The 13,147-nt window shown below is 66.4% G+C and overlaps 1 protein-coding gene across 1 annotated transcript; it reads right to left on the bottom strand.

The window, feature by feature from the left end:
- Positions 1-609: 609 nt before the first annotated feature.
- OTUD5 (OTU deubiquitinase 5) lies at positions 610-13,147 on the bottom strand. Its single transcript, XM_050330286.1, is given in 13 exon segments — positions 610-834; positions 1,425-1,538; positions 2,318-2,392; positions 2,395-2,433; positions 2,436-2,458; positions 2,671-2,720; positions 4,676-4,861; positions 8,576-8,724; positions 9,770-9,926; positions 11,389-11,453; positions 11,551-11,644; positions 12,554-12,981; positions 12,984-13,147. Coding segments are annotated over 13 exon segments (1,638 nt in total). The 5' UTR covers positions 13,123-13,147; the 3' UTR covers positions 610-715.

Raw genomic sequence — 13,147 nt, 5'->3', positions numbered from 1 at the left:
GCAGCCCCGCGCCCGCCCCCCCACACGGCTTTTACCGCCCCTCCGAGGGGGTTGAGCCCCTCCCAGAGACCCCGAAAGGTGCCAGGGCGCTGAGCCCCCACAGAGGGGTCTGGGGACCCCCCCTGCCTGTCCTGGGGAGGGTGTGTGTGGGGGGGGTGAATGAGCCCCCCCACGAAGAGACGGCGCCAGGGGGCTGATGGGCATCAGTTTAATAACGGGGAGCACGGGGGTGTCGGGGGGCAGCACCTCCGGCCTCCTCCTTTTACCCCCCCTTAGCCCCCGGGGTGCTGGTGGGGGGCAGAGGAGGGCAGGATGCTCAGGGAGGGGCAGGAGGCAGACTGGGGGACCCCACTTCCCATCCCCAAACAGCGAAATCCCACGGGGGCCGGTGGGGGGAAGAAAGTGGGGAGACCCTACAAAAAATAGGGACCCCCAACCTTTTCTCCCACCCCTCTTTCCCCAGTCTTTCCCCCCACCCCAGCTGTAACTTTGGGGAGAAGGGAGGGGCTTCACAACCCCAAAAAAAGCCGAGGTTCCTCCCGCGGCGTCCAGCGCTATGTCCCCCTCCCCTCCCCTCCCGGGCCCTGCAAGCGGGGATTTGGGGTGGTGTCCCCCAAAAAAAAAAAAAAAAAATAATAAAACCCCCCGCCATGCACCGAGAGGTCCCTTGGGGGGGCCGGGGGGGGGCTCGGGGCGCAGTCCTGGGGGTTCAATATCAACTCTTGTCGGCGTTGGGGTCTCTGTGGCGGGAGGTTTTCATGGTCTCCAGGTACTCCTGCTGCGACACGGCCAGCACCGACGCCAGGATCTCGTCGTCCTCCCAGTCGTTCAGGCCTGGGGTGGGGCAGGGAGGGGGACACGCCCTCCCCCCAAAAAAAAATCAGGGAGGGGGTTGGAGTTTGAGGAGGGGAGTTCACCCCACCACGGGGATCCCCTCCTGTCCCACCCCAGAGCGATGGAAGCGACCCCCCCCAAAACGTGGCTGAGTAAAAAGTGAGGGGCTCCTCCCAAATTAGAGATCGAGTCCAGCCCCAAAACTGCAGGGAAAGGGGGTAAAACCCTCCCTTTTCCCTCAAATCCCAAGCACTGAGCCCCCCCAAAAAAACTCACGATCGAGGTTTGGACCCAACGTAACCAAAACCGAAAATTCTCTCCCTAAAAAGCATCAACCACCCCCCTCCCAAAACAACCACCCTAAACCTCCCCCACCCCAAATCCACCCCCACCAAGCCCTCAAAATCGCAGGAAAGGGATTAAAGGCATTAAAACTCCTCCCCAGGGGATCTTTTCCCTCCAAACCCCTCAAAAGTCAGGATCACCCCCTCCCTAACCCCGAATTTTAAGCCGAATTTTCCCAGACCTAAAATTCTCCTTCCCCCAAAAAAACCCCACCCACCCAAATCTCCCCCAGCCCCCCTGCTCACCGAAGGCTGTGGGGGACATTTGCTGCATGATGGCCCTGCACTCCAGGGCGGGGTACAGGGACACCAGAGGGGGGGTGGCCCGGCCCCCCCCTGCCCCCAGCTGGCTGCTGGTCCCTGGAGGGGGGGGACACACAAAGAGAGGGGGGGGTTTGAGCTCTAGGAACCCCAATTCTGACCCCCCCCCCTACTCACAAACTTCCCTGCCCCTCCAAGAGCCAATCTGGGGGGGTACCAGCACCCCAAAAAGTCCCCAGTGCCCTCCCCAGGTGTATATTTGGGGGTCCTCCCAGGTCACTTTTGTACCCAGTTAACCCCCCCCAGCAACCCCCTTTCAGTTCCTCCAGCATCCCACGACACCCACTTTGGGCTCCCCAACACCCCACAAACACCCCACAAACACTTCGTAACACCCCATAAATAACACCCTGTAACACCCCCTTTGGGCTCCCCAGCACCCCATAAACACCCCATAACACCCACTTTGGGCTCCCCAGCACCCCATAACACCCTATAAACACCCCACAACACCCCCTATGGGCTCCCCAGCACCCCATAAACACCCCACAAACACTTCGTAACACCCCATAAATAACACCCTGTAACACCCCCTTTGGGCTCCCCAACATCCCATAAACATCCCAAACACCCCATTTGGGCTCCCCAGCACCCTATAAACACCTCACGACACCCCCTTTGGGCTCCCCAGCACCCCATAACACCCTATAACACCTTATAACACCCCACAACACCCCCTATGGGCTCCCCAGCACCCCATAAACACCCCATAACACCCCATAAACACCCCATAAACCCCCTTTAGGCTCCCCAGCACCCCCCAGCACCCCCTCTCCCCCAGCCCTGCCCTCCCCCTCTCCCCCAGTGCCATCACCCACCTGGGGCACAGGGCGAGGGGTTTCCGGCCGGGGGCTCAGGCGAGGGGTTTGGGGCCGAGCCCTCGGGGTGCAGCCCGGGTGCTCTGGGGAGGGGGCTGCGCTGCGGGGCCTGGGAGGCGCCCGCTCCACTCCTCCAGCCCGCTGGCGGCGCGGCCGTGGCCGAGCTGCACGTGGCGCTGGCCTTGCGGGGCTGCGGGGACAGGGGGGTCACCAGGGGGACACGGGGGTCAGCAGGGGGACACAGGGACTGGGAGGTCACCTCAGGGACAGGGGGATCACCAAGGGGACAGGGGAGTCACCAAGGGGACAGGGGGTCACCAGGGGGACAGGGGGTCACCAGGGGACACAGGGACCGGGGGGCCGCGGCCGTGGCCGAGCTGCACGTGGCGCTGGCCTTGTGGGGCTGCGGGGACAGGGGGCTCACCAGGGGGACAGGGGGTCACCAGGGGGACACAGGGACAGGGGGTCACCAACGGGACAGGGGGTCAGCAGGGGGGACAGGGGGTCACCAGGGGACACAGGGACAGGGGGTCACCAGGGGACAGGGGGTCACCAAGGGGACAGGGGGTCATCAGGGGACAGGGGGTCACCAGGGGACAGGGGGTCACCAAGGGGACAGGGGGACACGGGGGTCACCAGGGGACAGGGGGTCAGCAGGGGACAGGGGTCATCGGGGGACAGGGGGGTCACCAGGGGGACAGGTGGGTCATCAGGGGGACAGGGGGTCACCAGGGGACAGGGGGTCACCTCGGGGACAGGGGGGTCACCAGGGGGACACAGTGACAGGGGGTCACCAGCGGGACAGGGGGTCAGCAGGGGGACAGGGGGTCAGCAGAGGGACAGGGGGTTCACCTCCAGGGACAGGGGGGTCACCAGGGGGACAGGGTGGTCACCAAGGGGACAGGGGGTCACCAGGGGGACAGGGGGCACGGGGTCAGCAGGGGACAGGAGGTCACCTCAGGGACAGGGGGTCACCAGGGGGACAGGGGAGTCATCAGGGGGACACAGGGACAGGGGAGTCACCAAGGGGACAGGGGGTCACCAGGGGGACAGGGGGGTCACCAGGGGGACAGGGGGTCACCTTGGGGACAGGGGACAGGGGGGTCACCTCGGGGACAGGGAGTCACCAGGGGACAGGGGGTCACCAGGGGGACATGGGGAGAGGGGGTCACCAATGGGACAAGGGGGGTCATCAGGGGGACACAGGGGTCACCAGGGGAGATGGGGACAGGGAGGTCACCTCGGGGACACCAGGGACAGGGGGGTCATCAGGGGGACAGGGGGACAAGGGGGTCACCAAGGGGACACAGGGACAGAGGGGATCACCTCAGGGACACAGTGGTCACCAGGGGACAGGGGGGACACAGGGATAGGGGTTCATGTCGGGGACACGGGGACAAGGGGATCACCTCGGGGACACGGGGGTCACCTCAGGGACAGGGGGACACAGGGACAGGGGGGGTCACACCTCAGGGATACAGGGACAGGGAAACGGGGATGGGGGGGTCATCTCTGGGACAAGGGAGTCACCTCGGGGACACGGGGACAGGGGAACAGGGGGATCACCTCGGGGACAGAGAGAAAGGGGAGTCACCTCAGGGACACAGGAACAGGGGGGTCACCTCGGTGACAGGGGGGTCACCTCGGGGACACAGGGGTCACATTGGAGACACAGGAGTCACCTCTGGGACAGGGGAGTCACCCTGGGGACACAGGGGTCACACTGGGGACAGGGGGGTCACATTGGGGACACAGGAGTCACCTCGGGGACACAGGGACAGGGGAACAGGGGGGTCACCTCGGGGACAGGGGGGTCACACTGGGGACACAGGGGTCACCTCTGGGACAGGGGGACAGGGGAGTCACCTCGGGAACACAGGAACAGGGGAAGAGGGGGTCACCTTAGGGCACAGGGTCACCTCTGGGGACAGGGGACAGGGAGTCACCTCGGAACACAGGAACAGGGGAAGAGGGGGGTCACCTTGGGGACAGGGGGATCACCTTGGGGACACAGGGGTCACACTGGGGACACAGGGGTCACCTCTGGGACACAGGGACAGGGGGACAGGGGAGTCACCTCGGGGACACGGGGACAGGGGAACAGGGGGGTCACCTCAGGGACAAGGGGGTCACATTGGGGACACAGGGATCACATTGGGAACCCAGGGGTCACCTCTGGGACAGGGGGACAGGGGAGTCACCCTGGGGACACAGGAGTCACATTGGGGACACGGGGTCACCTCTGGGACAGAGGGACAGGGGAGTCACCCTGGACAGGGTGACCAGGACCCCATCACAGGGGTTCCCCGTCACAGCTCAAGGTGGGGGGGTGAGGGGAGGGGTCCCTGGGGGTCCCACCTGCCGCGCCTGCTTCTCCTGGTCGCGCAGCCACTGCAGGTAGGACTCGCGGGCCACCTGCTCCTCGATGGCCTCGTTGGTGGCCTCCCAGTCGGTGGCGCGTTTCTTGTCCTCCAGCATCTGCTGCTCGATCCACGACTCCTCCGACGTCTTGATGGCGCTTTTCATCAGCGACTGCTCCGCCAGCTGCGCCACCACACGGGGAGGGAGGGGCCGGGATCAGGACACACCCACTCGGGGACACGCCCCCTCCTCGGAAGGCTCCACCCCCCAGGTGCAAAGGGGTGGGGCCACACCAGACCACACCACACCCCAAGCAGGGAGGCTCCACCCCCTCAGCACAGCTGGTGGGGGCCCCAAAGCCATGCCACTGCCACACCCTCTGGGTCCATGCACCCTCTGGGTCACACCCCATAGGCCACACCCTCTAGGACATGGTCACACCCTACCAATCTGGGTCACACCCTAGCCACTCTGGGTCACACCCCAATAGGCCACACCCTCTATGCCACACCCTCTGGGTCACACCCCAACAGGCCACACCCTCTGGCTCACACCCTAATAGGCCACACCCTCAACAGGCCACACCCTCTGGGTCACACCCCAATAGGCCACGCCCTCTATGACACACCCTCTGGGTCACACCCCAATAGGCCACACCCTCAACAGGCCACACCCTCTGGGTCACACCCCAACAGGCCCCACCCACAACAGGCCACACCCTCTGGGTCACACCCCAACAGGCCACACCCTCTGCAGGTCACACCCCAACAGGCCACACCCTCTGGGTCACACCCCAATAGGCCACACCCTCTGCAGGTCATACCCCAATAGGCCACACCGTCTGGGTCACACCCCCAACAGGCCACACCTCTCTGTATTTAAGCCACGCCCCAAAAGAGGCAGAAAGGCCCCGCCCCCATTCACACGGGTGCCCTGAGCAAGCGGTTTGAAGGAGGGCAGCCCCAGCCCCCTCCCCAAATCCCCCAGCCCTACACACCCCCAGACTCAAACCAGGCAGCCTCAGACTCCCCTCAGACCCCCCAAAACCCACCTACCCCGGTTTGAAGGAGGGCAGCCCCTAGAGCCCCAGAGCCCACCTATCCCTGGTTTGAAGGAGAGCAGCCCCCCAGAGCCCACCTACCCTCGGTTTGAAGGAGGGCAGCCCCCATAGCCCACCTACCCCGGTTTGAAGGAAGCAGCCCCCAGAGCCCACCTACCCCCGGTTTGAAGGAAAACAGCCCCCAGAGCCCACCTACGGTTTGAAAGAGGCCCCAGAGCCCACCTACCCCCAGTTTGAAGGAGGGCACCCCCCAGACCCTCCCAAAGCCCACCCACCCCGGGTTTGAAGGAGGGCAGCCCCTCAGACCCTCCCAAAGCCCACCTACCCTGGTTTGAAGGATGGCAGCCCCAGAGCCCACCTACCCCCAGTTGGAAGGAGGGCAGCCCCAGAGCTCACCTACCTCGGTTTGAAGGAGAGGCATCCTCCCAAAGCCCACCTACCCCCGGTTTGAAGGAGGCAGCCCCCAGAGCCCCCTACCCCTGGTTTGAAGGAGGTAGCCTCCCAGACCCTCCCAAAGCCCACCTACCCCAGTTTGAAGGATGGCAGCCCCCAGAGCCCACCTACCCTCGGTTTGAAGGAGGCAGCCCCCAGACCCCCAGAGCCCACCTACCCCGGTTTGAAGGAGGGCAACCCCCAGACCCCCAGAGCCCACCTACCCCTGGTTTGAAGGAGGCAGCCCCCAGAGCCCACCTACCCTGGTTTGAAGGAGGGCAGCCTCCCAGACCCTCAGAGCCCACCTACCCCTGGTTTGAAGGAGGGCAGCCCCCAGACCCTCCCAGAGCCCACCTACCCCGGTTTGAAGGAGGGCAGCCCCCAGACCCTCCCAAAGCCCACCTACCCCGGTTTGAAGGAGGGCAGCCCCCAGACCCCAGAGCCCACCTACCCCTGGTTGGAAGGAGGGCAGCCCCCAGAGCCCACCTACCCTGGTTTGAAGGAGGGCAGCCTCCCCAGACCCCCAGAGCCCACCTACCCCTGGTTTGAAGGAGGGCAGCCCCCCAGACCCTCCCAGAGCCCACCTACCCTGGTTTGAAGGAGGGCAGCCCCCAGACCCTCCCAGAGCCCACCTACCCCTGGTTTGAAGGAGGGCAGCCCCCAGAGCCCACCTACCCTCGGTTTGAAGGAGGGCAGCCTCCCATAGCCCACCTACCCCCGGTTTGAAGGAAGCAGCCCCCCAGAGCCCACCTACCCCCGGTTTGAAGGAAAACAGCCCCCAGAGCCCACCTACCCCGGTTTGAAGAGAGCCCCCAGAGCCCACCTACCCCCAGTTTGAAGGAGGCACCCCCAGACCCTCCCAAAGCCCACCCACCCGGTTTGAAGGAGGGCAGCCCCCAGACCCTCCCAAAGCCCACCTACCCCGGTTTGAAGGATGGCAGCCCCCAGAGCCCACCTACCCCCAGTTGGAGGGAGGGCAGCCCCAGAGCTCACCTACCCCGGTTTGAAGGAGGGCATCCCCCAAAGCCCACCTACCCCTGGTTTGAAGGAAGCAGCCCCCAGAGCCCCCTACCCCTGGTTTGAAGGAGGTAGCCTCCCCAGACCCTCCCAAAGCCCACCTACCCCCAGTTTGAAGGATGGCAGCCCCCCCAGAGCCCACCTACCCTGGTTTGAAGGAGGCAGCCCCCAGAGCCCCCTACCCGGTTGGAAGGAGGGCAGCCCTCCCAAAGCCCACCTACCCCCGGTTTGAAGGAGGGCAGCCCCCCCAGAGCCCACCTACCCCCGGTTTGAAGGAGGGCAGCCCCCAGAGCCCACCTACCCTCGGTTTGAAGGAGGGCAGCCCCCAGAGCCCCCCTACCCCTGGTTTGAAGGAGGGCAGCCTCCCAGACCCTCCCAGAGCCCACCTACCGGTTTGAAGGATGGCAGCCCCCCCAGACCCTCCCAAAGCCCACCTACCCCTGGTTTGAAGGAGGGCAGCCCCCCCAGACCCTCCCAAAGCCCACCTACCCCTGGTTTGAAGGAGGGCAACCCCCAGACCCCCCAGAGCCCACCTACCCCTGGTTGGAAGGAGGGCAGCCCCCAGAGCCCACCTACCCCGGTTTGAAGGAGGCAGCCTCCCTAGACCCCCCAGAGCCCACCTACCCTGGTTTGAAGGAGGGCAGCCCCCCCAGACCCTCCCAGAGCCCACCTACCCCCGGTTTGAAGGAGGGCAGCCCCCCCAGACCCTCCCAAAGCCCACCTACCCCGGTTTGAAGGAGGCAGCCCCCAGACCCCCAGAGCCCACCTACCCCTGGTTTGAAGGAGGGCAGCCCCCAGAGCCCACCTACCCCCGGTTTGAAGGAGGCAGCCTCCCCAGACCCCCCAGAGCCCACCTACCCCTGGTTTGAAGGAGGGCAGCCCCCAGACCCTCCCAGAGCCCACCTACCCTGGTTTGAAGGAGGCAGCCCCCAGACCCCCCCAGAGCCCACCTACCCCTGGTTGGAAGGAGGGCAGCCCCCCCAGAGCCCACCTACCCCCGGTTTGAAGGAGGCAGCCCCCAGACCCCCCAGAGCCCACCTACCCTCGGTTTGAAGGAGGCAGCCCCCAGAGCCCACCTACCCTCGGTTTGAAGGATGGCAGCCCCCCCAGAGCCCACCTACCCCTGGTTTGAAGGAGAGCAGCCCCCAGAAGCCCACCTACCCTCGGTTTGAAGGAAAGCAGCCCCCCAGAGCCCACCTACCCCCGGTTTGAAGGAGGCAGCCCCAGACCCCCAGAGCCACCTACCCCTGGTTTGAAGGAGGGCAGCCTCCCCAGACCCTCCCAAAGCCCACCTACCCCTGGTTTGAAGGAGGGCAGCCCCCCCAGACCCTCCCAAAGCCCACCTACCCCCAGTTTGAAGGAAAGCAGCCCCCCCAGAGCCCACCTACCCCCGGTTTGAAGGAGGGCAGCCCCAGCCCCACGCCGATGGTGGCCTTGTTGGGGTTGACCACGGAGTTGTAGTGGATGTTCCGGTGGTAGCTGACCCGGATGGGCTCGTCCTCGTTGTGCTGGATCCCGTGGAACGTGTTGATGGGCTCTGCAGGCATGGGGGGCACCCCACTGATCCACGGGGACCCCCGAAATAACGCCCAGGGACCCCCTTAACCCTCCTGCAGGTACGTGGGGACCCCCAAAATGGCACCTGGGAACCCCCAGGAACCCCCCCATCCACCAGTGGAGGACCCCTCCCTGCTGTCCCCAGTGCTTTGACACCCCTGTGCTTTGGGGACCCCCTTCTCGCTGTCCCCAGTGCTTTGAGGACCCCTGTGGCACCTCGGGGACCCCCTCCCTGCTGTCCCCAGTGCTTTGGGGACCCCTGTGGTACCTCAGGGACCCCCTCCCCGCTGTCCCCAGCGCTCTGGGGACCCCTGTGTCACCTCGGGGACCCCCTCCCTGCTGTCCCCAGTGCATCGGTACCCCTGTGGCACCTCAGGGACCCCCTCCCCAGTGTCCCCACTGCCCTGTGGCACCTTAGGAACCCCCTCCCCCCTGTCCCCAGCGCTCTGGGGACCCCTGTGTCACCTCGGGGCCCCCTCCCTGCTGTCCCCAGTGCTTTGGGGACCCCTGTGGCACCTCAGGGACCCCCTCCCCACTGTCCCCAGTGCTTTGGGGACCCCCTCCCCACTGTCCACAGTGCATCGGCACCCCTGTGTCACCTCGGGGCCCCCCTCCCCGCTGTCCCCAGTGCATTGGCACCCCTGTGTCACCTCAGGGACCCCCTCCCCGCTGCCCCCTGTGCTTTGGGGACCCCTGTGTCACCTCAGGGACCCCTCCCCAGTGTCCCCAGCGCTCTGAGGACCCCTGTGGTACCTCGTGGCCCCCCTCCCCGCTGCCCCCTGTGCTTTGGGGGACCCCTCTGGGGACCCCTGTGTCACCTCGGGGCCCCCCTCCCCACTGTCCCCAGTGCATTGGTACCCCTGTGTCACCTCGGGGACCCCCTCTCCGCTCTCCCCAGCACTCTGGGGACCCCTGTGGCACCTTGTGGCCCCCTCCCCACCGCCCCCAGCACCCAGGGGACCCCTGTGTCACCTCAGGGCCCCCTCCCCAGCTGCCCCCAGCGCCCAGGGGCCCGTGCCACGCACCGGTGCCGTACTGGTAGACCTCGACGGGCCGGTTGTACATCTCGGCCATGGCCTGCATCTCGATGTGGTTGCCGTGGCAGGTGCTCTTGCGCTTGCGGTTGATGTAGGTGGTGAAATCCTCGGTCACGTAGTTGGAGAAGTAGTCGGCGTTTTTCATCTGCGGCACGAGGGGGGTGTGGGTGGGGTGGTGGGGGGAGGAGGAGGATGTTTGGGATGTCATGGGTACAAAGAGGGGGGGATGACACGGGAGACCCCCATCTCCCAGGGGTGAGGAGGACAGGGATGGCGGGGGGGCCACAGGGGCACTGGAGACATGAGCTGGGAGGCCTTGGGGACATGGGGGGCCTTGGGGCACTGAGGCAGCTCTGGGGATGGGAGTGGGGGCCTTGGGGACACTGGGGAGGCCTTGGGGACACTGAGGCAGCTCTGGGGACACGAGTTGGGAGGCCTTGGGGACACTGGGGGCGCCTTGGGGACACTGAGGCGGCTCTGGGGACATGAATTGGAGGCCTTGGGGACACTGGGGAGCTCTGGGGACATGAGGAGGCCTTGGGGACACTGGGGGCCTAGGACTTGGGAGAGATGAGTGCACTGTGGGGGAGCTCTGGGGACACTGGGGGCCTGGGACATGAGTTGAAGGCCTGGGACACTGGGGGGGCCTTGGGGACACTGGGAGGCCTTGGGGACACTGGGGGGGCCTTGGGGACACTGAGGCAGCTCTGGGGACATGAATTGGGAGGCCTTGGGGACACTGGGGGAGCTCTGGGGACGGGAGTGGGGGTGCCTTGGGGACACTGGGGAGGCCTTGGGGTCACTGGGGGAGATGAGTGCACTGTGGGGGAGCTCTGGGGACACTGGGGGTGCTCTGGGGACATGAGTAGGGCGGCCTTGGGGACACCAAGGAAGCCTTGGGGGCATTGGAGGAAAGGGGTGCACTGTGGGGGAGCTCTGGGGACATGAGTGGGGAGGCCTTGGGGATGCTGAGAGGCCTTGGGGACACTGGGGGTGCTCTGGGGACACGAGTTGGGGGCCTTGGGGACATTGGAGGAGCTTCAGGGACACTCGGGGGCCTTGGGGACACTGGGGGAGCCCTGGGGACACGGTGGGGGTTGGGGGAGTGACAGCAGCCCAGTCCCACCCAGCGCTCTGAGCACCGTCCCAGTCCATCCCAGTGCCTCCCAGAACAGCCCAGTGTCCTTCCAATCCCTCTCCCGTGGCTCACAGTCCATCCCTGCACCCCCCAGAACCCTCAGCTGCCCCCCAGTCCCCTCCCAGTGCCCTCCCAGTCCCCTCCCAGTGCCCTCCCAGCATCCTCCATGTAACTCAGTGCCTCCAGTGCCCTCCCAGTGCCCCCAAATCCCCTCCCAGTGCTTTCCTAGCATCCCCTAGCCCCTCCCAGTGCCCCCAAATCCCTCCCAGTGCCCTCCCAGCATCCCCATGTACCTCAGTACCCTGAGTCCCCTCCCAGTGCCCTCCCAGCATCCCCCATGTACCTCAGTACCCCTGAGTCCCCTCCCAGTGCCCCCAAATCCCCTCCCAGTGCCCTCCCAGCATCCCCCACGTACCTCAGTACCCCCGAGTCCCCTCCCAGTGCCCCCCAGTGCCCCCCAGTGCCTCACCAGGTAGTCCATGCAGTGCTTCCTCACCACCTCGTGCATGTCCTGGTCTCCGTACACCTGATCAGCTGAGGGAGGGGACACCAAAGGACAGTGAAGGGAGGAGGGAGGGGGTGCCAGCCCCGTGCTGGGGGTGTTGGGGGGCTCAGGGGTTCAGGGGCTCACCCACGGCCCGGAACAGGCAGGCCCCGTCCTCCTTCATGCGCTTGATGATGAAGCCTTTCTTCTCCCGCAGAGCCTTCTCGAACCGGTGCTCCTGCTGGAGACACAGCCGGGCTCGGGGGGCTCTGGGGGCACCTGGGGGCTGAGGGGAGGGGCTCAAGGGGCAGGGAGGGGAGGGACATGTGGGGGGAGCACAGGAGAGCCCAGGTGACACAGGGACACACGGGGGGACAGGGGGCTATGTGGGGAAAAGGGAGAGGGTACAGGTTGGGGGGAGGGGGTAAGGGGATCCTGGGGTGGAGGGGTTACAAGGTGGGGTCCCAGGTGGGTGCATGACATGGGGAGAAATGGGAGGATCCTGGGGGTTTCCAGGGTGGGTACATGAAATGGGGACAAGGATGGGGTCTTGGGGGGGGTTGCAGGCAGTGGGGACAAGGAGAGGGGGCTCAGGGTGGAAATGGGGGATCCTGAGGAGGTTACAAACACTGGGGACAAGGAGGGGGGGCCAGGGTGGGTACATGAAATGGGGATAAGGATGGGATCTTGTGGGGGTTACAGGCAGTGGAGACAAGTGGAGGGTCTCAAGGTGGAAATGGGGACAAATGGGGGATCCTGGAGGGGTCACAGGCAGTGGGGACAAAGGGAGAAACACCCAGCAAGGATTAAGGGGGATCCAGGGGACACGGGGGGATGGGCAGTGGGGACAAGGGGGGATGCCAGGGAAGATCCCGTGGGGGGCACAAACACGGGGAACACGGGGAATGGCAGGGCAGGGACACGCAGCAGGGACAGAGGGGGACCCCAGGGGGGCACACACAGGGGGATCCTGGAGGGGGGATCCCCAAAACGGGAACAAAACCCTCGTGTGACACACGAGGCACAATTGTGTTGGGGGAAGGGGGGTGTGTTTGACACCACGGGGACAATGGAGGGGACCCCAAACCCCCTCAGGTTATCCCGGTGTCCCTCTGCCATTCCCCTCCCCCGGCTCCCCCGGTCCCCGCACCTGCTCGGCCGTGGCCGGGTCCATCTCCACCCTGCCGGCCTCGTACTCGTCCTCGCTGTTGTATCCTCCTCCCGCCTCGTCGGGGCCGGGGCTGCCGCACCCGGGGCCCAGCCCCAGCCCCAGCGCGATCCCCCCGGGGCCGGACCCCCCTCCGGGCCCTCCGCTGGGCCCGGCCCCGCCTCGCCGCCGCCTCTTGCTGTGCCCGGGGCCGCCGCCGCCTCCGCCGCCGCAGCCGGGCCCGCGGGGCTCGGGCAGCCCCAGCGCCGCCGCCTCCAGCCCCAGCAGCGCCGCGGGTCCGTCCGCCGCTCCGGGCCCGCCGCTGCCGGGCCCGCCGGGCCCCGCGGGCGGGGGAGAGCCGGCGGCTCCGGGCAGGCCGGCCCAGCCCCGCAGCGGCGGCGGCGGCGAGGCCCTGGGCCGGGGTCCCCCACGCCGGGCCCGCCGGGCTCGCCGACGCCGCCGGGGCCGCGCTCGGGACCCGCGTCCGCGCCGCGCTCGGCGCCCGCGTCCTGGCACGGGTCCGCGTCGCCGTCGGGCGCCGGCACCGGCTTCTTCTTCGGGAGGATCGTCATGGCCGGGAGCGCATGAGGGGAAAGG

The sequence above is a fragment of the Myiozetetes cayanensis genome, unplaced genomic scaffold, assembly GCF_022539395.1.
Source record: "Myiozetetes cayanensis isolate MyiCay16 unplaced genomic scaffold, myiCay2020 scf403, whole genome shotgun sequence".
In the NCBI taxonomy this organism is placed as follows: domain Eukaryota; kingdom Metazoa; phylum Chordata; class Aves; order Passeriformes; family Tyrannidae; genus Myiozetetes; species Myiozetetes cayanensis.
Note: the sequence above shows the minus strand (reverse complement) of the source record. Positions and strands in the feature narration are given on the sequence as shown.